Source organism: Oncorhynchus masou, chromosome 24, assembly GCF_036934945.1.
Source record: "Oncorhynchus masou masou isolate Uvic2021 chromosome 24, UVic_Omas_1.1, whole genome shotgun sequence".
In the NCBI taxonomy this organism is placed as follows: domain Eukaryota; kingdom Metazoa; phylum Chordata; class Actinopteri; order Salmoniformes; family Salmonidae; genus Oncorhynchus; species Oncorhynchus masou.
Genome location: NC_088235.1, coordinates 72940872 through 72964900, shown reverse-complemented (window position 1 = coordinate 72964900; position 24029 = coordinate 72940872). Strand labels below are relative to the sequence as shown.

Below are 24029 nucleotides of genomic sequence, written 5' to 3'. Positions count from 1 at the left end.
TTGACGGCGCTGAGTGAGAACTTAAACATGAACTCACTCATAAAAACAGCAGCTCTTTGCTGTATTCTTTGACAGTCTCTCTCTAGTCATGGTTTTAAACGTTTTAAAATCTCACCGTATCAACTTCTCTGTAGCTTTCTTTTATGCCTGCTACTTTATTGCAGACACGGTAATCTGAGCCATCCGATTGGCCAGCGGTAAACTTAAAGTGCACTTGATTTGCTCTCTGGGTCCTGCGCGAATGAAGAGTTTGAGTCTCCAGACACATGAAATGGTTCAAAATGGCAACCGTTCACATATCCGGTTCGCAGGGCCAGGGCAGCTGACTTGGTTGCACCTACCGCCAGCAGCCTGAGATTAATTGCTTAAAAAATAGGAACACAATGCTTTATCGTTGTTTTTTAACAGAAATGTTTGGCGATCGACTAGGAATGCCTAGGAATGCCTTGAAATACGATCGACCAGGTTGGGTGACCACTGCTCTAGAAAGTTGAGTGAAGTTCAATCTTGTGCTTCTCTCTGTGGGCTAATATTTCTGTGCAGCAGTCCTGGGGAGCTGCATGGCAGGACTAGTACCCCACTAGCTCCCCTTTAGTTAAAACAATGCCCTCACCTTGTGCTGGCGACCAGCCCTGTGTTGTTTGGGCGAGGGTACAGGGGCATCATCCTGGGGGGCATCCCCCACCCTCACCTCTTGGAGGAACTCCCTGTGGCCAGACCAGCTCCAGATGGGGATCACCTGGAGGTCCGGGTGCACCTGGGGGATGGGCTCTGGAATCGGCAGCCTCCTTTCCTCTAGTCTCAGTGGGGTGAGTGCATGGAACTAGTGGAGAGTGGGGACACAATAAAATGTGACACACGGTGACACATATATACAGTCAACTCCCTGATAAATGCAACAGCTTGACCCTGTTTGTGGCAATGAGAACTAAACCAGAGCACGCCGTTATCATGAGAAATTCAAAACAATGTTCAGGCATTTGGACTGGAAAGGTATGTTGCGCTCCGGTAGCGAGTGCACTTATCAGCACTCTCCATCCAAAGCTGTGAGGTTTACAGTATATGGAAAAGTCTTACCGTCCAGACTTTCTCTTCACTCTTTCTCCTGACACCTGAATGAAGGACCTAGAATCACAGAGGAGAGACATAGCTGACATGCAGTATAGATGCTGGCACTATTCATAAAACCACTAGGTTGAATTTGACATAATCCCTTCAGGGGAAATTCCACAACCAATCAATAGTAAATGGCAAGTTTACGCCTGGCTTCGACAACTCTCTTCCGCAGACGTCATTTGAATATCAATAAACCGCCAAAGCTTCACATCAGTTTCTCAAAAAAATAAATGCTAGAAGTCAACATTGTGTTGTTGATTGTAATCGTTGTGCTGGGCTCCAATCAAGTACTTGGTGAAACTCGGAGGCTCACCGTGCGACTGTTGCTATTACTGTTGCCCTGCAGTCTGAGTTGTCTGGTGGCCTGGCTGTGAAACGGAGTAGCCTGATCCTGGGGCTCCCTCTCTCCATCCCCATAGTCAAGGAAGGGCCTCCGGTTGGGCACGTCCCCCCTTGGCGGATGGGGGCGGCCCTCCCACAGCAGGTCTGTTTCAATGTCAGTGACGTGCTCCTCTAGCTGTGGGGACTGGGGGACGTGAGCGGTTGAAGGTACTCCTTTTTCATCTGCCTCTGCCCTCAGGTCCTCTGGGTCGCACATTCCTTTAGAGAGAGAATGCGAGAGAGAATGCGAGACAGAGCGACAGTGAAACCAGGGTCATGTTCATTAGGGTACACAACGGAAAACATTTCAAACTGTTTTGCAGTGGAAAATAAAAATGAGTGTTTCTTATTGGACAATTCCACGTAGTTCCTTCCTGTTTCAGTCTGCTTTCTTCCGTTCGGCGCTTAATGAACATGACCCTGGGTTATGTCCAGTAAAGTACAACAAGAGAGAGGAAGCAGTTTGAAACAGAAAATTACACATTTGTGTACTTATTGGGCACATTCAGGTCGGGCCTCCTTGTCATAAAGTCTTGTGGCACGCCGACGCACCACGCTCGAAACCCAGACATCACACATGCATGACATTTAAACACCACTCTGCATCAGTAAATCAAATGTCCCAATTAACCATAGGCAACATGCACCCTCTGCTGCCTAGGAAGGCTTACAGCAAGTCAGAGTACAGAGCATCAGAACGCAGCCCTCAACTGTATCATATAACCAATCACTGAATCATTCTTAACTCGCCTCCTCTAGGATCCACTATCTCCACACTGGCTGAGTTCCTCTGACCCAGAACAGTGTTCTTGGGGCCATTCAGAATCACGGTGAACGTCTCATGGTTTTCTTCCAGGCCGTCGTCTTTCAGGTAAATGTTCCAGCTTTTCACGCTGACTCCTAATCAGTCGTATAGGGAGAGAGAAAAGGAGGTAGCCATATCAACTAATAACATTATTATAGGTATATCAAATAACCCCCCCCCACACACACTCACACACACACACACACGCATACAGGAGCAGGGCTGGCCACTCTTTGATGTGGATCATCACAGACCTGGATCGAACTGGATCAGACTGGCCGTGCTGTGGGTGAAATCTTTCCCCACCTTGGCAGTACCATCTTCCACCTGAAACCAGAGAAAGAGGGGTGGACATTCTTCGACTTAGATTCAAGTCCCATTCAATTCAACGTATACAACTGTGCCACCAGACATTGTTTTTCAAGGTCAATTCAATATGAGTGAGTAGGACTGTTAACCCTTGACCCTAGCTGCTCTAGTCCACAGCTTGGCTGTTCAGTTGACTGGTGTGAGTTGTGTTCAGGACACCACTCTACTGCACCTGAATAGCAATGTAGGCCGGGTCCATGCTTTTCCCACTGCGCGTCAGCTGCACCTGCAGCATGCCTGCGTTCTCACACACCCGGTAACACGTAGCCGACAGCTCCACCCGAGACCATGTCAGCTGCAGTCTGCAAGACAGGCCACAGGTGCGGTCAAGAGTGAACAGGAGAGGTCAAGCGTGGCTCGACTCCTCTTTATTTTATCCTCGTTCCATCTGTATGTGCTTCAGCCAACTTTGAGTATCACTGTCATACCATTGACAATACAGTACGTACAGACCTGAGAACAGATTCTTTTTTTTTTACATGGCATCAGTCATGACATTTGGGAAGATTCTAAGCTGTGTGTGAATCGGACTATTGTACCCACTATAACTGTGCACAGAAAATGCCCACCTCCAAATGTATCTATGTGGTATAAAGCAGTGTCTCTCAACCTTTTTTTTTATCGTGAACTGCTTACTTACCAGCCCTTTCCCAACAATGCAGAAATCAAAAGTATGAAAATATTTGATTTAAAAAAAATGTTAAAAATTATATCGCAATAAAATAACAATAACGAGGCTATATACACTAAGTACCGGTACCGAGTCAATGTACAGGGTTACGAGGTAGTTTGAGGTAATACTGTATGTACCAATGGAATAAAGCCTACATTTCAGGCAGCATGGTGTTTCCCGCAGGGTCAGTGACACGGAACTCAAAGCTGTCCCCTGTCACCTCCATGTCGGTGGGGATGACATAGAGCACGGCGCGCTGCTCCAAATCCCTCTGGGTGAAGCGTCCTTTGATGTACGCCCCTAGGCAAACACAAAGAACGGGGGAAAAGCTGTCACCACACTGCACAGTGCCCACATCGACTACAGAACACTTTACTATAACCCTGATGTATTCACTACTACTGGAGCTCATTTCATGTGAGGTACTGTACTTTCAAATGGCACCAAGACGTGTTTTGTATCCACAAGATTGTAACATGTACTATACCCCTTTCTTGAAGGTACAATCTAGATACAATATCCTCAAAACCTACCACCTCTCACTCAACATACCCAGGTAAGTATATTAAGTTAATTTCAAGTAAAAAATAAATAAAATGTAATCACCAAAAATTGAAGTAATTAATCTTATTTCCCCTCTGTTTATCTATAAAGTTGATACAATTCGAAGAAAAGGAGCTACCGGTGAGGGAGTTCTCTAGGTAGCCGAAGTGAGGCGGCCGTGTGATGGTGAACTCCAGTTCCTGGGCGGGACTGTCGGGGTCAGAGGCCTGGAGGTCACGTGACGTGATGTAGATGCCTTGCTTTTCCCCTGGTCCCCCTGAGAGGTTCTCCACTGTACTGGGGATCCTCTTGGTCACCAGGCTGGGGGGATTCCTGTCCACATGCTCCACCTAGAGGTGGACAAGGTTGTGCTCATTAGCAGAGAGAACAGTCTATGACTTGGGTGGCTGGAGTCTTTGACCATTTCTAGGGCCTTCCTCTGACACGCCTGGTATAGAGGTCCTGGATGGCAGGATGTACTGGGTGATGTACTGGGCCGTACGCACTACCCTCTGTAGCTCCTTGCGGTCGGATGCCGAGCAGATGCCGTACCAAGCAGTGATACAGCCAGTCAAGGTGCTCTAAATGGTGCAGCTGTAAGAACCTTTTGAGGATCTGAGGGCCCATACCAAATCTTTTCAGCCAATACTGGTCATGGAGACCCACATGTTGCGCAGGCTTTTGTTCCTGCCCAGCACTAACAAACACAACTGATTAAACTGATCAAGGTCTTGGTGATCAGCTGGTTAGTTGAATCAAGTGTGTTAGAGGTGGGCTGGAACAAAAACCTGCACACCGTGTGGGTCTCCATGACCAGTGATAGTGACCACAGTAAATCTACTGTCACCCGCACTTCTAGCAATAGGCCAGAAGAGGGTGCTCTGATTATGTCTCATGACAAAATGACCGTTTGGTCGTTGAGTATCTTAATTCCACTGTAGGAGACAGCAAGTCTTCATAGATGCAATTACTTGCGTATTGTGTTCTGGTACGTTATTCTTTGTAAAACATCAGATGGAAAAAATGATGACATTGTTTGGCCCAAATAAAGTCCTCTCTGACTGCATACAGAGAAGAATTATAGAGAAATAAGGACTAATATATTAAGGATATAAGTGTAGTTATTTACAGAACGTGTTATCATGCACTACCTGTACTATAGCCTCGGAGGTCCTCCACTTGTGAGGTCTGTTGTAGATATTATTCATGATGCAAGTGCCACTGTACTGAACGCAGAGTACAGTCTTAACGGGGCCAGAGGTTGAGCATTTAGAGGAGCGGACCTGCGTAGTTTAGCTCACGGTGACGTAGCGCGGCTCTAGCCAAGTGACAGACAGAGAGTCTCGCTAGACCGAAGGGGACATTTGCTGGCCAGGCTGCCTCACCTGTGCCTGCCTACGACCCCCACCCACCCACACCCACACACTGAGGCCCAGGGCAGGGTGGGCTGGCCAGCAGGTTATCCGCCTGGCTGACCGGGTTCAGCTCTAGAATATGTGAGTGCGTGGCGGGCCACAGGAGAGGGGAGGCACGAGGAACATAGTGTCACAGCAACAGCCTCATCCACCTGGCCACAACAGCCCAGCAGGCTGACAGTTTAGTATGCAACACTGTAGAGATGCCTGGGTTAACTCTCTCCTCTCTCCTCCCTGTCTGAGTGAATACCACCACAAAGATAGCTCATGGTGAAATCATTGCTTGTGGGAAGAAGAAAATACATGATTGGTAGTTTGGATATTATTCATCTTTCCATCCCTTTATTTCCCTAACATTTTATTCTCCCTTTTAAACTTTATTTCCGTTGCAAATGAAAGCCGCAAACGTTTAGTACATCTGTGTACTGTATGTCTGGTGACACTGTATGCTTAGAAGCCGGGGTTCATATTCACCACGCGTCTGAGAGTAGGAATGCTGATCTAGGATCAGGTCCTTCATGTCCATATACACTGAGTGTACAGAAACACTGTGCAAGAACACTTTCCTAATATTGAGTTGCACCCCCCTTTCGCCCTCAGAACAGCCTCAATTCATCGGGGCAGGGACTCTACAAGGTGTCGAAAGCATTCCACAGGAAGCCATGTTGACTCCAATGCTTCCCACAGATGTGTCAAGTTTTCTGGATGTCCTTTGGGTGGTGGACCATTCTTGATACACAGGGGAAACTGTTGAGCGTGTAAAAGCCAGCAGCGTTGCAGTTCTTGACACACTCAAACCAGTGCGCCTGGCACCTACTACCATACCACATTCAAAAGGCACTTAAATGTTTTGTCTTGCCCATTCACCCTCTGAATGGTACACATATACAATCCATGTCTCAAATGTCTCAAGGCTTGAAGAGCCTTCTTTAACAAGTCTCCTCCCCTTCATCTACACTGATTGAAGTGGATTTAACAAGTGACACCAATAAGTAGCTTTCACCTGGATTCCCCAGGGTCAGTCTGTCATGGAAAGTGTTCCTAATGTTTTGTACACTCAGTGTATATTATAGCAAGGTTTATTTCAGCTTGAACACATTCACAGCTAAAAGCTGAGTTACAGTACACAGACAAAAAGGAAATCAAAATGAGAAGATCTTAGGGGGAAATTAAGAGTTGTTTAAAGCCGTTCGGGACTGGAGTGAGGGAGGGAGCATTGTATAATAAGGATCTAAAAGGTGTAACTGGTCCTAGATCAGTGCTTATATTCTGAGACACTTTCAACTTTTTAGATTTTTGATTTATTTTACTAATTGTTCTTTTTACCAGTCAAATCAGATCTTTTTTCAGAGCTGATCTGATTGGTCAAAAGACCAATAAATTAAAAAAAAGATCAGAATTACGTCCCTGGCATACAAGATTTGCCGAAGTATAAAAACCAGTAAAGCCCACCTGTATTGTGAAGACCAGTGGCTCCTCCTTCAGCTGTCCATACTCCAGGTACCCTCTGTTAGTACCATCAGACGGCATCAGACTAAACCTGTCAATCTGGGCCAGGCTGCCCTGGTAGTGCTGGTAAGCCAGGTCCATGTTGTTGATATCAGTCTGGGTAAAACGGGGTAATGTCAGTGGGTACCCCTTGAGGAGCAGCTTGCCGTACTGCGGGGGCTGGGTGAGGGCATAGGTCAGGTTCCCCACAGCAGTATCTGGGTCGGTGAGCTCCAGGTGGTCTGGTGTGATGGACTTCACCGCTCCCTCTGTCAGTTGGAGGCCGGTATTGCGGTTGAGGGACGGCGGGATCCGGTCACTGTGTTCTATGGTGAAGTGCAGGGAGCCGCTGCGGGAGCTGATGCCGTTGGTGACGACGAAGCTGTGGGGAGGAAATGGAACAGTGGACGGATGAAGTTTGGTTATTGGCATGTAGTTAGGCATATCAATTTATATAGGCACGGAGTTGGGTTTTGTGGTTTTGCGGTGGGCTGCTGCGGTGACGTGTCCATTAAAACACAGGAGATAGAGCTACAGTTCAAAGGGCAGATGCCAACTCGTGGACAGCTTGTATAACAGCAAAATATGGATGTGGAAAGTGTGCAAATTTAATAAGTAATCGGTCCATTTTTTGCATGATGCCACAGGCAAACACGATCTGTATGATAGAAAGTAATTAGCTATAGAATTGAAAAATAACTACCAAAATTAATATAATCTCAGTGATCTAAAAACATAAAATTCATCACATTATTCACAGATGAGGCTAGCTTTATTACAGATCCAATTTAAAAAGGCAATAAGTCAATCATAAGGGCCCCTTTCCCATTTTCAAGCTGGTTGAGTCTTGTTGTGTGCTCACAGACTGGTCCGTGGCTCACCACATGCTACAGTGACAATGTACTGGAGCTGAAACGGGGACAGTGGTTTGTGTGTGTGTGTGTGTGTGTGTGTGTGTGTGTGTGTGTGTGTGTGTGTGGACAGATTTTAGCCCTCGTTCAACCCTCTGCCAAGTCAATCTGCCTCTCACACACACAGCCCTGCAGCTGAGAACTGCCCTAGGCTCCACCAGCCACCACGAACAACACACTGGCCACCACACACACACGCACACACACACACGCATACACACACACACACACACACACACACACACACACACACACACACACACACACACACACACACACACACACACACACACACACACACACACACACACACACACACACACACACACACACACACACACACACACACAGGTCCCCCTCTCTAAGCCAAACCGGTGCAACATCTGCCATCTCTACCATCCCATATTTGCTAGGTAATTGTTCCCAGAGATGCCTGTCTGTACTCTGTACACTCCTTTTCTGGCCGCCATGGCAACCGATACCAGCCGGCATTATCATTCTCCTAATAATGCCCATTCATCATCCGCTGTCACGGTGACCAGAAGAGGGGGGCATAGAAAACACCTTCTGCCTGGGGCCTGGGCCAGGCCCCTGCTCTGACGTACAGGTGTGTGCTCAGGTGTGGCCCCATCTGATGCGCCAACCGCTGCCATCACACACTGCCACCAGTCCCCCTCCAAATGGAACATTCTGTATCACACACCAATACAGCGTGCGCTCATATACATAGGTTTGACCAGAACCAAGTAGAACCCAGTAGAAATAGTCACAGTTAAATAGATGGATGCTTTGGATCTAAAGATGTGGTTAGTTTGTATTTGAGTGCTGAGAAGCGGGTAGATAACATGGCTGATTGCTCTATTGGGTTCAATGTGTCAGTTAAGAAATACCAGTACTGCTGCCCCATGCTGGATGGCTATCACCTCCCTCTTTGGCAGAGAGCATTGGCAGTGTGTGTGCCCCCACTAAAGCGCTCCCCCCTCTCATCTCCTCTCAACCTCGGCTGGCTTGGCTGCAGAAAGGCTCCTGGCTCCCAGCTGACCCTGAGGTGAAACACAGCCAGGCTCTCTCTCTATGAGTGTGTGTTTGTGTGTGCCAGGCTTCTGGGTGACAAACCAGCATCCTCAGACACACCAGGGACGGAGAGGAGAGCAGACAGAGGAGAGGACAGGTCAGCCATACGCCCGCCATCTCTCTCTCCACCCAAGCCTCCTGCCAAATTGGCTGGAAGAGGCACATAAACATACTGTAGCAGAGCTCTCATCTCTTCACACTTTTCATTTTTTTTGCTGAGCTTCTTTTGATGCTCAAATACTCCGTCCGAATTTGTGTGATACATTTTGGGCAGGCACTAAAAATCTTTCTTATTCAGTTAAAATCAACAGACATTTTATGCCATATTTTTTAAGTCAAAATGAGATATTATTATTTTATTGTTATTAACATAATCGTGCCTGAAATTTGAGCCAGACACACATCCAATTAAATCTGAATGAACAGGAAAGGTTTAAATTCAATCATCCAATATTCCACTAAGGTGTCAGTCTGAAGAAACTGGACAATACACTATTTCAAGAAATGTTTGTATCTGCCCCTAAGTCTTGTATGTCCAACAACAAAAAACACAAAATGAAACAAAATACCACAACGTGTTAGTCTGACCTGAAGGAGTCCTGCTCAGCCGTGTGACTGTTGTCATGGGTGTAACACACACGCTGGGCCGCCACGTCCAGCTGGGAGAAGCTGAGGAACGGCATTCCAGGACGCTGGACGGCGTGGACATGTCCGTGTTTGGGCGGGACGGACACGGTGTAAAGCATCTCCCCCGGTCTGGCAGCCCCGTCCGTAGCCAGTAGGATGTCTGTGGTCAGGACGAGCCGCTCTCCCTCCATCAGGGTGACCGGCCTGGTGACCAGCACTATGTCACCTGGACACAGGAGAATAGTCATTTAGGTCAAGTAATAGCAAGTTTTTTGCATCTATTATACTGTTAAATGTATCAAGGCTTCATTTTTTTTTTACTCTTTGAGTTTAAAAATCAATAAAAAAGTGTATTATAAACATCAAATAAAGCATGTTAGTGCCCGATATCAGGGACTGTCAGCTTATCTTAGTTGCACTTGCTTCGATAGGCCAGCACAATATGAACCGCACCAAAAACCTGTACGAATGGTATGTTTTCAATAATAGCCTAGCAGTGACTTGAGCAAGCAATGATGACGACAACACAACAACAAGAGAACCGCAGAGGCAACCAAAACTCTACGTCTATTCACTCCCTACATCCTTTAATTATTCACGTTCCGAGGTGGCTCTTCCTGCGGTGCCGAGTGTGTGGGCTTTTCTCACCTTCGCTCCTCCAGGATCAGAGGGCACCGAGCCAAGAGGGCCAAGCGCACCCCTGATTGCACTCCCTCTCCTCAACTCTCTTCGCTTCTCTCCGCCTCGCATGTCATGCTCACCCAACTGGAAAAGATGGCCTGGCTATAGGGAAAGCCACCTATTCAATTATACATGGCCAAGATGCAGCGGCTGGAGAAAGTTTGTTTTGGGACGTTGCTGATGCATGTGTGGTGCGTTGAGGCACAACATGGCTGCCGTGCCTTGCTCCACCCAGGTTGTTGTGTCTTGGTGGGGTTAACAAGGTGTACTGTGGTATACTGTTGGGTAGTGCTGTAACCTGTCTAGGAAAAATTCAGTGACTGAATTTACCTATTTATTTACCTTTTTCTTTGCCAGCCAAGTGCTACGTGATGCTAGATCTGTAGACAATACACGACTATGTGTTATGTGATTAATAAAGTAGTTACATTATTGTTGATAAGATGAGGCTCCTCCAGAGAAGAAGAGATGGTCCACCTCAAAATGTTAAAGACAAATTTCCTGAAAAAAACGTGTGTGCTTGTTTGTCTTAAAGTATTTAAGCAAGAACTCGTCATAAGAATGAAACTGTGCCCATTAGGCTGTCCTGTCCTCACCCTTCTGGATGGTGCGTACTGAGATGAAGAAGCTCTGAGGAGGGGACTCGTTGTCTAGGTCACTGAGGGTGAAACGGATGCTGTCATGACCTTTGAACCCGGTGCCAGTAGTGTGGGCATACCACAAGCGGTTAAACTCCACATCCTCCTGGGTGAAGTTCTGACCCGCTCCAATGTCTGTCCAGCCAGCTTCTGTCTGCACAAAGGGAAGAGGATACACAAACACACTCAAATTTGAATTTTACACTTGGTCAGATGTAGGTCAGGAGGGTAACATCAGACGTATCTGCGGATGCTATAGTGGTTCTTCCTTTAAAAGTTACGTTGTACAAGTCATGTCATACTGCAGCACAGCTTGCGGGCTGCCGCAGAATTCTATGGCATATTATTTAAGTGTCAGCCATTGTGGCCAATAATGCTAGTTTGTGCTAGTTTGACCCCCAGAGAGCATCTTTGAGAAGCATTTGACTGTTTTTAATATTGGCTGTACTAGAGAATTTAAAATATATTTTTTAAGAACATAGTAAATGGGATTGATTCTAAGAAATGTTTCTTAATTTATTTGATTAATATTATGGTGTTTCTATTCCAAGAAAAACTTAAACAGTCAAGGTTTCCGTTAGGAAAATATGGAGCTGTACAACGTGACCGGCCGGGAATAGGCTACTAAGTGACTGCGAGTAAAAGCATAATACAGGTTTAAAAAAAGGCTATTGCTTCAAATCCTATTATAACAATTGGATGACTTTGGGTGTTCCATTAAGCAACAATTTGTTGCCTTCATTAGCCTACTTTATTCCAATATTTCTGTCATTCAGTGATATTTATTCCCATAGTAATTTGTTATGGATCCATCCAGATGTGGTTAGAAAACAATGCATTTGGTGGACTTTGTAAGAATCTATTGTCCTGCTGATAGCCCATCAGGGGATGCATGGCTTCTTTTGTATTCTTTAAAAAAACTCTAACACAGAGAAGAGAAAGGAGCATTGATTAATTAAAAATGTCGGTAAAATACTGTTAGACTTGGGGATTATGTTCACGGACAGTGCTATTCGACCTGTGTTACGCCGAATGCGAAAACCCAGGAAAATGAATAGGTATAGTAGACTACGATACTGTAAAGTAGGCCTAATAATGCTAAAGATAATGCTTAAATAAATTAACTGCTGGTCTATACTGTATGCTGTACATTTTTACATTGTATTCCATTTCCATCTTATTTCTTTTGGGGGGGGGGGGGGGTGATAAAGGCTTTTTATCAATTAGTATATTTGAGTTTAACCACAATATTTGTTGTATTATTTGTTCTGTCTTTTCTGGTGAATTAAAATGAAATTCCAACCAACTTTCTATGGCTTATTTAAAAATAATTATATTTTGAAGATGATTTTGTTTTCAAATAACGGAAAGTGAGCGGTTGTAATCTGATTAAAGGGAAAAAAGGCCATTATTGAACATGGGGTGGGGCATTCTTACTACTTACTACTATTTAAGTATACATTTTGTATGACTGACGCCTTTAGTGAGAGGTCTAATGCTTTAATATGTAATCATTTCTGCCCTCCGAATTCATATTCATCACATCAGATGAACCGCAACATGTCGGCCAAAATCGATTTAATTCATGAATGCATTTGAACGTTTTTAATATTGTGATAGTGAAGAGCAAAAAAATCCTAACATTTCCAAATAAAAGATCTGAATGATTTATCAAGACCAGTCCCATGCTTCAGTGATATTTATTCCCTTGGTAATTCGTTATGGATCCATTCATATATTTAAAGTCCCTAAACTCAGCTAGAGTCTATTGTCCTGCTGATCGTTGAAATAAACATCTGCATTTTGAAAAAGTATTTTTATCATTATTTTATTAACAGAAGCATAAAGATGTTGATGAAGAAATACTGTACAGTAAATGCTTTACATAGCATTTTGCAGATGCATGATGTTTGTAGCTAGAAATGAAAAACTTTAGAGTACTTAATACATTGTAAATTGGGGGGGGGGTTATTTCACACCTAGCTGAGCTATCCTCTTGTAAACATTGAAGAGTCTTTTGTCCTGCTAATAGCCCATAATGGAAACGTTGTTTGCCCCCATAGGTTTTAGGCCTGCAGTGGGTTATAATAATCCATGCCTTCTGGGAATGTTTAAAAGTCCAAACGTTATGGGTGGAGTTAGAATTTTGGCTGTTAGAAGTATTAAAATCAACCAATGTCAGCCTTTAAATGCTTTGTTATCCAAATGTTTAAAGTGTGTGTGAGCGACGGAGAGAATGCATTTGACTGTTTTTAATATTAGGGCTTTCCAGAGGAACGGAAAATTGCGTGTCAATTCATAAACCATGTGCCATGGAATCGGTACATCGAAAATCTCTTCCCAGCTATTTTGCAATCTATATGGCACAGCTGTCAATTTTACGAACAGAAAGAACATTTCTTGCCACAGTTTAGACTACCGATAGATCAGCGTTCTAACTCCCCCTTGTGGCAGTGTGGTGCAATGACAGAATGCCACCATCTACCACAAACGGTCGCGGCTTAAGCTCAAAACTTTTAGTGGAAGAACCAATGTACAGTATATATAGCGTTATACGTATTTGATATTATGCGTATCATTTGAAGACGGGCTTTGCTTTGCACTAACCTTGACCTGCAGCTTGCCAAACCTGGGCCCAGCAGTGAGGATGTAGTAGAGCTTACTGGTGGGAGTGTCCAGGTCTTCTGCCTCCAACACCACACTGGAGATCACCCTCCTGTCCATCCAGTCCACCTCCACTCCTGCATTTCTGACAGAGAAGATGCACCATATGGTCAGGACCACAGAGACACAAAGAAACATACTAGGGGCCATTCAGAGACAGAGAAAGAGAAAGAGAGGAGAAAAGCGAGAGAGAGACATTATTAGAGAGTTCAATCCCCAGCAAAGACACTGAGGGCCACATAGACATTGGGGACCAAAGGAGGGGAAGGTATACAGCACCAGTCAAAGGTTTGGGTACACCTACTCATTCACAGGTTTTTCTTTATTCTTTTACACTGTAGAATAATAGTGAAGACATCTAGAGTAGACACATGCGGAGATAATCCGTTCACCTACTCTGCGTCTCACAAAGACACAGCGGTTGGAACCCCAAATCTCAAATCAGACCAAAGGACATATTTCCAACGGTCTAATGTCCATTGCTTGTGTTTCTTGGCCCAATCAGGTCTCTTCTTATTATTGGTGTCCTTTAGTAATGTTGAAATGTGTCTGTTACTTGAACTCTGTGAAGCATTTATTTGGGCTGCAATTTCTGAGGTTGGTAACTCTAATGAACTTTTCCTCTGCAGCAGAGGTAACTCAGGGTCTTCCTTTCATGTGGTGGTCCTCATGAGAGATAGTTTCATCATAACGCTTGGTGGTTTTTGGGACAGCACTTGAAGAAACTTTCAAAGTTCTTGAAATGTTCCGCTTTGACTGACCTTCATGTCTTAAAGTAATGATGGACTGTCATTTCTCTTTGCTTATTTAAGCTGTTCTTGCCATAACATAGACTTGGTCTTTTACCAAATAGGGTTATCTTCTGTATACCACCCCTACCTTGTCACAGTGCAACTGATTGGCTGAAACGCATTAAGAAGGAAAGAAATTCCACAAATTAACTTTTAACAAGGCACACCTGTTAATTGAAATGCATTCCAGTTGACTAACTCATGAAGCTGGTTGAGAGAATACCAAGAGTGTGCAAAGCTGTCATCAAGGCAAAGGGTGGCTACTTTGAAGAATCTCAACAATAAGATACATTTTGATTTAACACTCTTTTGGTTACTACATGATTCCATATGGGTTATTTCATAGTGTTGATGTCTTCACTATTATTCTGCAATAGTACAAATAAAGAAGAACCCTTGAATGAGTAGGTGTGTCCAACCTTTTGACGTGTACTGTACATGTAAGCAAAGTACCAGTTCCAACTCATATACAGCTCCCTACAAGCAGTACCGACAAGCACCAGTCAACTGAGGAGCCCCAGCCCAGAGAGAGAAGGACAAACACTGTGGGCCACAGAGGCAGACACATGCAGCTAGGGCCACAGAGCCCTTAACACCCTAGCCTCCCTTAACCTAGCACGCTCAGATGAGTCCTCATCCTGAACACACGTCAACAACACCAGATCCCCTCCCTCCCCCTGCAGCCTGGCATGGAACAATGGGCAAGGCGAGCAGGAGAGACCTGTCAGAGCCATCCACCAGGGCACCGCAAACAAGGAAGTGGGCGTCTGCCAAAAAGCCACATTACTTCTGCCTATGCGGCCTTTATGGACTGCGACCTGTGCCAACGCACTGATTAAAAAAAAGTCCTGATCTAAGGAGAAATAGAGAAAAAACAGGAGGAGGAGGACAGAGGAGGACAGAGGAGGACCTATTCAAGGATGTAACCTGATTCCCAGTCACTCATTCGACTGGAGGACACAGGGAGATTAAACATACTCCCGCACCCGCCACATGTGCTGTACAGGTTGTGTGTGTTGACCCCTGAGTCCATACCCCCCCCCACCCTCACCACCCCCCTTCTGTTCCAATCCTCCACCTCCCCCATCCCCAACTTCCCTTCTCTCTCTCCCACCATTCGTTCCACCCCTTCCTCCACCTCCCTTCCCTTTCTCACCCAACCCTCCCTGATCCCCTTCTTGGCTCCGAGTGTTCCTCCCAGGGCGTTCTTCTTATCCTTACTTTAGCAGCCGGGGCTTTTCATCGTTGACTGGTAGGACATGGAGGTGAGCGGTCCCCTGAATTGTGTGGCGGCCATCTGTCAGTTGCACAGTGAACGAGTCCTTCAGGGTTTCCGTGTCATCGTGCATGTACATGATCCTCATTCCTGCAGATAGGGGCCAAGAGGGGAAGAGTCACGGAGAGGATGGGAGAACGGTGGGAGAGGGTAACGGGAGGACAGTTTGGTTGGGTTTTGGGCTGGGGTGTTCGGTCACAGTGTAAATAGAGTAGCAACGTGTAAATGTGTGTTTTTAGGGTAGAGACATTGAAGCAATTCTACTAAAAACTTAAATGTGGTCAAAATGAGACACTGGCTTTTCCAAGAACTGTAATATGTTGTTGCGAAAAAGGAGTGCTCTCAGCGCATCACACATTCCACTAGTTCTTTCAACAGTATCAAATTGGGCTCGTCGCACAAACACACAGGCAATTTTCACTATTGCTGCGGTCTTTGAAGAAGCCAAACCTAACAGATTGAGCTAAAGCCTTGCTCACCTACAGAACCAATCAAAAGTTTGGACACACCCACTCATTCAAGGGTTCTTCTTTATCTTTATTATTTTCTACATTGTAAAATAGTAGTGAAGACATCAAAACTATAAAATAACACATGGGATCATGTAGTAACCAAAAAAGTGTTAAACAAATTAAAATATATTTTATATTTGAGATTCTTCAAGTAGCCACCCTTTGCCTTTGACAGCTTTATACACTCTTGGCATTCTCTCAACCAGCTTCATGAGGTAGTCACCTGGAATGCATTTCAATAAACAGGTGTGCCTTGATAAAAGTTAATTTGTGGAATTTCTTTCATTCATAATGTGTTTGAGCCAATCAGTTCAGTTGTGACAAGTTAGGGGTGTTATACAGAAGATAGCCATATTTGGTGAAAGACCAAGACCATATTAAGGCAAGAACAGCTTAAATAAGCAGAGATATGACAGTCCATCATTACTTTAAGACATGAAGGTCAGTCAATACGGAACATCTTAAGAACTTTGAAAGTTTCTTCAAGTGCAGTCACAAAAACCATCAAGTGCTATGATGAAACAGGCTCTCATGTGGAACGCCACATGAAAGGAAGACCCAGAGTTACCTCTGCTGCAGAGGAATGGTGGGAGGGAGAGAAGGGAAGTTGGGGATGGTGGAGGTGGCGGATTGGGACAGAAGGGGGGTGTTGAGGGTGTGGGGGTATGGACTCAGGGGTCAACACACACAACCTGTACAGCACATGTGGCGGGTGCGGGAGTATGTTTAATCTCCCTGTGTCCTCCAGTCGAATGAGTGACTGGGAATCAGGTTACATCCTTGAATAGGTCCTCCTCTGTCCTCCTCTGTCCTCCTCCTCCTGTTTTTTCTCTATTTCTCCTTAGATCAGGACTTTTTTTGAATCAGTGCGTTGGCACAGGTCGCAGTCCATAAAGGCCGCATAGGCAGAAGTAATGTGGCTTTTTGGCAGACGCCCACTTCCTTGTTTGCGGTGCCCTGGTGGATGGCTCTGACAGGTCTCTCCTGCTCGCCTTGCCCATTGTTCCATGCCAGGCTGCAGGGGGAGGGAGGGGATCTGGTGTTGTTGACGTGTGTTCAGGATGAGGACTCATCTGAGCGTGCTAGGTTTAGGGAGGCTAGGGTGTTAAGGGCTCTGTGGCCCTAGCTGCATGTGTCTGTCTCTGTGGCCCACAGTGTTTGTCCTTCTCTCTCTGGGCTGGGGCTCCTCAGTTGACTGGTGCTTGTCGGTACTGTTTGTAGGGAGCTGTATATGAGTTGGAACTGGTACTTTGCTTACATGTACAGTAGACGTCAAACGGTTGAACACACCTACTCATTCAAGGGTTCTTCTTTATTTGTACTATTGCAGAATAATAGTGAAGACATCAACACTATGAAATAACACATATGGAATCATGTAGTAACCAAAAGAGTGTTAAATCAAAGTGTATCTTATATTTGAGATTCTTCAAAGTAGCCACCCTTTGCCTTGATGACAGCTTTGCACACTCTTGGTATTCTCTCAACCAGCATGAGTTAGTCAACTGGAATGCATTTCAATTAACAGGTTAACAGGCGTGCCTTGTTGAAAGTACATTTGTGGAATTTCTTCCCTTCTTAATGCGTTTGAGCCAATCAGTTGTGTTGTGACTCGTTAGGGATGGTTTACAGAAGATAGCTCTTTTCGGTGAAAGACCAAGTCCATATTATGGCATGAACAGCTTAAATAAGCAAAGAGAAATGACAGTCCATCATTACTTTAAGATATGAATGTCAGTCAGTACGGAACATCTTAAGGACGATGAAACTGGCTCTCATGTGGACTGCCACAGGAAAGAAAGATGCAGAGTTACCTCTGTTGCAGAGGATAAGTTCATTAGAGTTACCAGCCTCAGATAGCAGCCCAAATTAATGCTTCAGAGTTCAAGTAACAGACAGATCTCAACAGTGACTGTCCAGAGGAGACCGTGAATCAGGCCTTCATGGTTGAATTGCTGCAAAGAAACCAATACTAAAGGACACCAAAAATAAGAAGAAGAGAATTGCTTGGACCAAGAAACACGAGCAATAGACTTTAGACCGGTGGAAATCTGTCCTTTGGTCTGATTAGTCCACATTTTAGATTTTTGGTTCCACCGTGAAGCATGGAGGAGGAGGTGTGATGGTGTTGGGGTGCTTTGCTGGTGACACTGTCTGTGATTTATTTAGAATTCAAGGTACACTTAACCTGCATGGCTACCACAGCATTCTGCAGCAATACGCCATCCCATCTGGTTGCGCTTCGTGGGACTGTCATTTTTTTTTCTACAGGACAATGATCCGAAACACACCTCCAGGCTGTGTAAGGCCTATTTGCCCAAGAAGGAGAGTGATGGGAGTGATGCATCAGATTACCTGGCCTCCACAATCACTCAACCTCAACCCAAATGAGATAGTTTGGGATGATTTGGACCACAGAGTGAAGCAAAAGCAGCCATCAAGTGCCCAGCATATGTGGGAACTCCTTCAAGACTGTTGGAAAAGCATTCCAGGTGAAGCTGGTTGAGAGAATGCCAAGAGTGTGCAAAGCTGTTATCAAGGTAAAGGGTGGCTACTTTGAAGAATCTAAAATGTAACATATATTTTGATTTACTCAACACTTTTTTGGTGTTAAACGTGTTATTTCAGAGTTTTGATGTATTTGCTATTATTCTACAATGTAGAAAATAGTTTTGACTGGTCTTGTATGTTTCCATGGGTCTGCTGCTTACAAGGAATGTGCGTGTGTGTATGTGCACGTGCATGCTTGTGTACGAGTACGTGTGTCTACGCACTTGCATGTGTGTGTGCATGTATGTGTGTGTGCTCAGTGACTGAACAGAGTGCACAGTGGCTGTGAGGTAATTGTGCAGGCAGCAGCAGCAGCAGAGAGAGAGAGAGCAGTTGGAAGGACAGTGTGCAGCGGAGGCAGCAGCAGCACCACGGGCGCTCTGCGACCTCTGTCTCGAGCATCTGTTCAGCAGGGGCCTGACCCCCGACAACGACGACAACACAACGCACAGCCCTCTGGAAGGAAGGCACAGCCCAGGCTGGGGGACCGGAGGGGGAGGAAGGGGCAGGCTGGCCTTGTAGTTGGATGTAATGCCTGTACCCCCCCGAATAACAACCCAACAACCTCAAACTCAGAAAGGCATAGACTAACAAACGACATTAGTAAACATATGGCACTAAACCGAACGAAGACACAGTGATACATGAAGGCAACTGCTGCCCTACTTTAGTTCAATAACATGCACTTAACAAAGTGCACAACAATTCTTCCAGGTGCATGAAACAAAATACAGGCCTACAGTAAGCCATACGCTCCTGTATAGTTTATTGAAATATTTCGACCATAAACTGTACACGATTATTCAAATAAATTCTGTTTAAATCATTGTTGGTCACCTAAAGGCAAATACTTTTTGGACTATAGTGGCGCTTCAGACATATAGTGGGGCAAAAAAGTATTTCGTCAGCCACCAATTGTGCAAGTTCTCCCACTTAAAAAAGATGAGAGAGGCCTGTAATTTTCATCATAGGTACACTTCAACTATGACAGACAAAATGAGAAAAACAAATCCAGAAAATCACATTGTAGGATTTTTAATGAGTTTATTTGCAAATTATGGTGGAAAATAAGTATTTGGTCAATAACAAAAGTTCATCTCAATACTTTGTTATATACACTTTGTTGGCAATGACAGAGGTCAAACATTTTCTGTAAGTCTTCACAAGGTTTTCACACACTGTTGCTAGTATTTTGGCCCATTCCTCCATGCAGATCTCCTCTAGAGCAGTGATGTTTCGGGGCTGTTGCTGGGCAACATGGACTTTCAACTCCCTCCAAAGATTTTCTATGGGGTTGAGATCTGGAGACTGGCTAGGCCACTCCAGGACCTTGAATTGCTTCTTACGAAGACACTCCTTCGTTGCCCGGGTAGTGTGTTTGGGATCACTGTCATGCTGAAAGACCCAGCCACGTTTCATCTTCAATGCCCTTGCTGATGGAAGGAGGTTTTCACTCAAAATCTCACGATACATGGCCCCATTCGTTCTTTCCTTTACACGGATCAGTCGTCCTTGTCCCTTTGCAGAAAAACAGCCCCAAAGCATGATGTTTCCACCCCCACGCTTCACAGTTGGTATGGTGTTCTTTGGATGCAACTCAGCATTCTTTGTCCTACAAACACGACGAGTTGAGTTTTTACCAAAATGTTATATTTTGGTTTCATCTGACCATATGACATTCTCTTCTTCTGGATCATCCAAATGCTCACTAGCAAACTTCAGACGGCCTGGACATGTACTGGCTTAAGCAGGGGGACACGTCTGGCACTGCAGGATTTGAGTCCTTGGCGGCGTAGTGTGTTACTGATGGTAGGCTTTGTTACTTTGGTCCCAGCTCTCTGCAGGTCATTCACTAGGTCCCCCCGTGTGGTTCTGGGATTTTTGCTCACCGTTCTTGTGATCATTTTGACCCCACGGGGTGAGATCTTGCATGGAGCCCCAGATTGAGAGAGGTTATCAGTGGTGTTGTATGTCTTCCATTTCCTAATAATTGCTCCCACAGTTGATTTCTTCAAACCAAGCTGCTTACCTATTGCAGATTCAGCTCTTTGGTCTTGGCCATAGTGGAGTTTGGCGTGTGACTGTTTGAGGTTGTGGACAGGTGTCTTTTATACTGACAATAAGTTCAAACAGGTGCCATTAATACAGGTAACGAGTGGAGGACAGAGGAGCCTCTTAAAGAGGAAGATACAGGTCTGTGAGAGCCATAAATCTTGCTTGTTTGTAGGGGACCAAATACTTATTTTCCACCATAATTTGCAAATAAATTCAATAAAATTCCTACAATGTGATTTTCTGGATTTTTTACTCTCATTTTGTCTGTCATAGTTGAAGTGCATCTATGATGAAAATTACAAGCCTCTCTCATCTTTTTAATGGAAGAACTTGCACAATTGGTGGCTGACTGAATACTTTTTTGTCCCACTGTACATCAAAATCAAGTGTCTCACCTTGTTTGAGCTCCTCCATGGTGAAGGTGTGTACCATCAGGCTCTGCAGAAGTAGCTTGGGGCCCATGTTCTTATAGCGGCTCAACTCTGCTCCATAGATCCCGTTCAGCAGGGTCCCGTGGGCTGGGGGAACCAATACTGTGAAGGTCAAAATGTCCACCGGGGTGTCCAAGTCCAACGCGTTCAAAATGGCCGGACTCAGCTCCTTTATCCCTCCCTCCATCACCTGGTGGGGAAAAAGAGGGATGAGGAAGAGGAGGATGAGTCCGAAGGGAAAGACAGAAAGGAAATGAAGCAGGTATGGTATGAGGAGATGGAGGAGGCATCGTAGGAAAAGAGGGAAGGCGGCGTCGCAGACCATGGGACATGCGTGAACACTGTGAAATGCCTCCTTCCTTCTCTCCCTCCTTTGAGGTAACCCCTGGTCTGACACGGTTGGATAAGCAAAAGCAAAGATTCCACTCCATAGCTTTAGACCCGTCAAGTCATGTCAGAGCAGTGGGGGATGACAGCAGGGTGCATTTCTCCAAAGTACTTAACACGGCCAAAGACTTAAAAGCATTAGATGTGTGGACGTGAGGCAACTTACAGTGAAGTTGCTAAGCCTCAGAGAGGGAGTCTCGTCGTTGGTGGGGTGAATGACGATGTAGAAGGGGATGGGGGGAGACTTGTGCCTCCCGTCGCTCACACTGATCACCAGCTGGTCCACGGTGGGCTCAGTCCCCTGGTGCTCTGCCTGGACGTAGTTGATGTAACCCGCTCTGAGGTGGAGCAGGCTGAATGACACTGAACACACCACCACAACCACGACAACACAGCAGGGTATGAGTAGAAATGAATATTTTCTCATTGTACTCTTGTCGACTTAGAGTTCACTGTGTGAATGGTCCATACCGTCTGAGGCTGAGGGCACGGAACACAACAGCAGCGTACGGGAGAAGAGTGGGCCTAGGCGGTACCTTATTCATGTCATTCAAATGTGGTAACAACGCATTTTTCACAAAGCTTTACTGCCAGATAAGCATGATATAATGTGTTAAAAAGGCTTATTGGTCTATCGAGCCTTATATTGAATTACTTGTCCTTCGAGCCGGATGAATTAAAACACCTTTTTTTTAAACAGTCATAATAGTTTGTGTCGGTAGATATCAGCAAGATAACTAATGGCCAACTTGGAACTAACCATGGATAACTTTGAACTAACCATGGCTAACCTTTTGACTAAAGAGCTTAAAGGGATAGTTTATGCTAAATCTATATTTGGGAGGAATCCCCCTTACCTCGAGCTGTGTCTGAAGGCCTATATTGATAGAAACCACAATAATCCATTGTTTACTTCTGCCACAAGTTAGAATAAAAATAGAATTTTCCAAATTCATTCATGTATTAGTGGTACCGACGTTAGCAAAGCTATATTGCAAGCCAAAACTTCCTCAAAAACACTTCAAGTTGTTTGCTAGCGTCTATGCTCGCAAAGTCCCCGTCCATGTTTTCTTGCCCGCGAGTATGTCATTCTTTTTGCAATAATATTCCAATGCTCTGGTAGTTCCATCAAGCCTCTGGTGAGTATGTTTACCGCTGGTAATCAAGCCTGAGTGCCCAATGGAATACAATGCAATACAATATACATTTATTGTCCATGTTACAGCAAACAGAAACAGTTGCGGCGTTGAGACTACTGTACGTGTGGAAATAGTTCATGCTTAAATAATCCCTGCACCAACTAAGGAACTTAGTTTGAAGTGTTTTTGAGGAATTTTCTGCTTGCAATGCAGCTCTGCTAACAACAGTACCGCTGTTAACGTTCATGAATTTGGACGATAATAATTTTGCTAACTGCTAGAGGTGATAGAAAAGAACAACAGATTATTGTTGATTCTGTCACTATGGGCCTTCAAGACACAGGTCTGGGGACTTCCACCCAAATATACATTTTGCTATCACTCTTAAGGATCTGTGTGCCACTGACCCACTCGGAGGCCTGCGTTGCTCTTCTCGAAGCCTGGTGAGGGCAGGGTGTTCTCCAGGAAGCCCTGTAGGGGTGGGTTTTCCAGGAGGAAGAGGAGCTCTTCAGGGTACGTATCGGGGTCCTCGGCCCCCAGCACTCCCCCACATAGACAAGCTGAGGAGCCCTCGTCCACCACAAACATGTCACCTGACAGGGACATACAGAGCAAAATGACAGTGAAAGACATGAAATGATGACATGAAATAATTGCACATGAAATAATTGCCATGGAATTCTCTCTCGCAATTCTCTCTCGCAATTCTCTCACATTTTTAGTGATGGTTTCAGAAGCTTAAGAGACATGATAGAGAAAAACAGTAAATGTAAATGTATCCATCCATCCCTAAACATATGCCAATCTTCCCTCCCTCTCCTCTCTCACACTCTCTCTCCCTCTCTCTCTCTCTCTCTCTCTCTCTCCCCCTCTCTCTCTCTCTCTCTCTCTCTCTCTCTCCCTCTCTCCCTCTCTCTCCCTCTCTCGGCACACGGCCAGCACGCTGCCACCTGGTTGCTGATAAAGCCATCATGCCCCTGCTCGCTGGAGTCTGCACCCATTTACAGCACTGATAAATAATGAATGGAGAATGGGCACTGGTGGGATGAAGGCTTGAATCAGGATCCACCCTGATCCAAGGGGGGGGATGAGGTGTGTGTGTGTAGTTAATGACCAAATGTCTGGGAAACAGGTGATAAAAAAAATGAAAAAACATTGTCCACCAAACAAGGAAAGAGGCAAAGCCGGATTCCTCTTTGTTTCGCTCCGCTAATTCTCTGATGCGGTCTCTTTATTCAATGCAAATTAATTAGACCACTACATTTCCCCTGCAAACTACTCCAGATATTGTGGGCCTGCTATGCAGCGGTGAAGATTGAGAATAAATATTCATTTTTTTCTTGGCTGGGATTAGCAAATTAGCTGATGATGGTGGAGATGGGGTATAGTGGGCCGGGATAGATAATCTTGGCAGCAAGAGGGGTAGAAGGGAGGCCTAACGTGTTTTCTTTTGTGAGCAAGGGATGCTCCTTTCTGTCTTTTGTTTGCTGAGGCCTTCATTGT

The 24029-nt window shown here is 45.1% G+C and overlaps 1 protein-coding gene across 1 annotated transcript in view; it reads right to left on the bottom strand.

The window, feature by feature from the left end:
• frem1b (Fras1 related extracellular matrix 1b) overlaps positions 1 to 24029 on the bottom strand; it is a 54230-nt gene that overhangs the window by 7938 nt on the left and 22263 nt on the right. Inside the window, exons 19-34 of the mRNA XM_064934781.1 lie at positions 22934 to 23119; positions 21554 to 21750; positions 20965 to 21190; positions 15398 to 15542; positions 13329 to 13470; positions 10680 to 10875; positions 9364 to 9628; positions 6755 to 7172; positions 4027 to 4237; positions 3500 to 3644; positions 2844 to 2973; positions 2557 to 2629; positions 2248 to 2397; positions 1430 to 1716; positions 1078 to 1125; positions 614 to 823 (exon numbers count right to left, since the gene is read on the bottom strand). Of these exons, the coding sequence (XP_064790853.1) occupies positions 614 to 823; positions 1078 to 1125; positions 1430 to 1716; positions 2248 to 2397; positions 2557 to 2629; positions 2844 to 2973; positions 3500 to 3644; positions 4027 to 4237; positions 6755 to 7172; positions 9364 to 9628; positions 10680 to 10875; positions 13329 to 13470; positions 15398 to 15542; positions 20965 to 21190; positions 21554 to 21750; positions 22934 to 23119 (3029 nt within the window). The remainder of the gene's footprint in view (positions 1 to 613; positions 824 to 1077; positions 1126 to 1429; positions 1717 to 2247; positions 2398 to 2556; positions 2630 to 2843; positions 2974 to 3499; positions 3645 to 4026; positions 4238 to 6754; positions 7173 to 9363; positions 9629 to 10679; positions 10876 to 13328; positions 13471 to 15397; positions 15543 to 20964; positions 21191 to 21553; positions 21751 to 22933; positions 23120 to 24029) is intronic.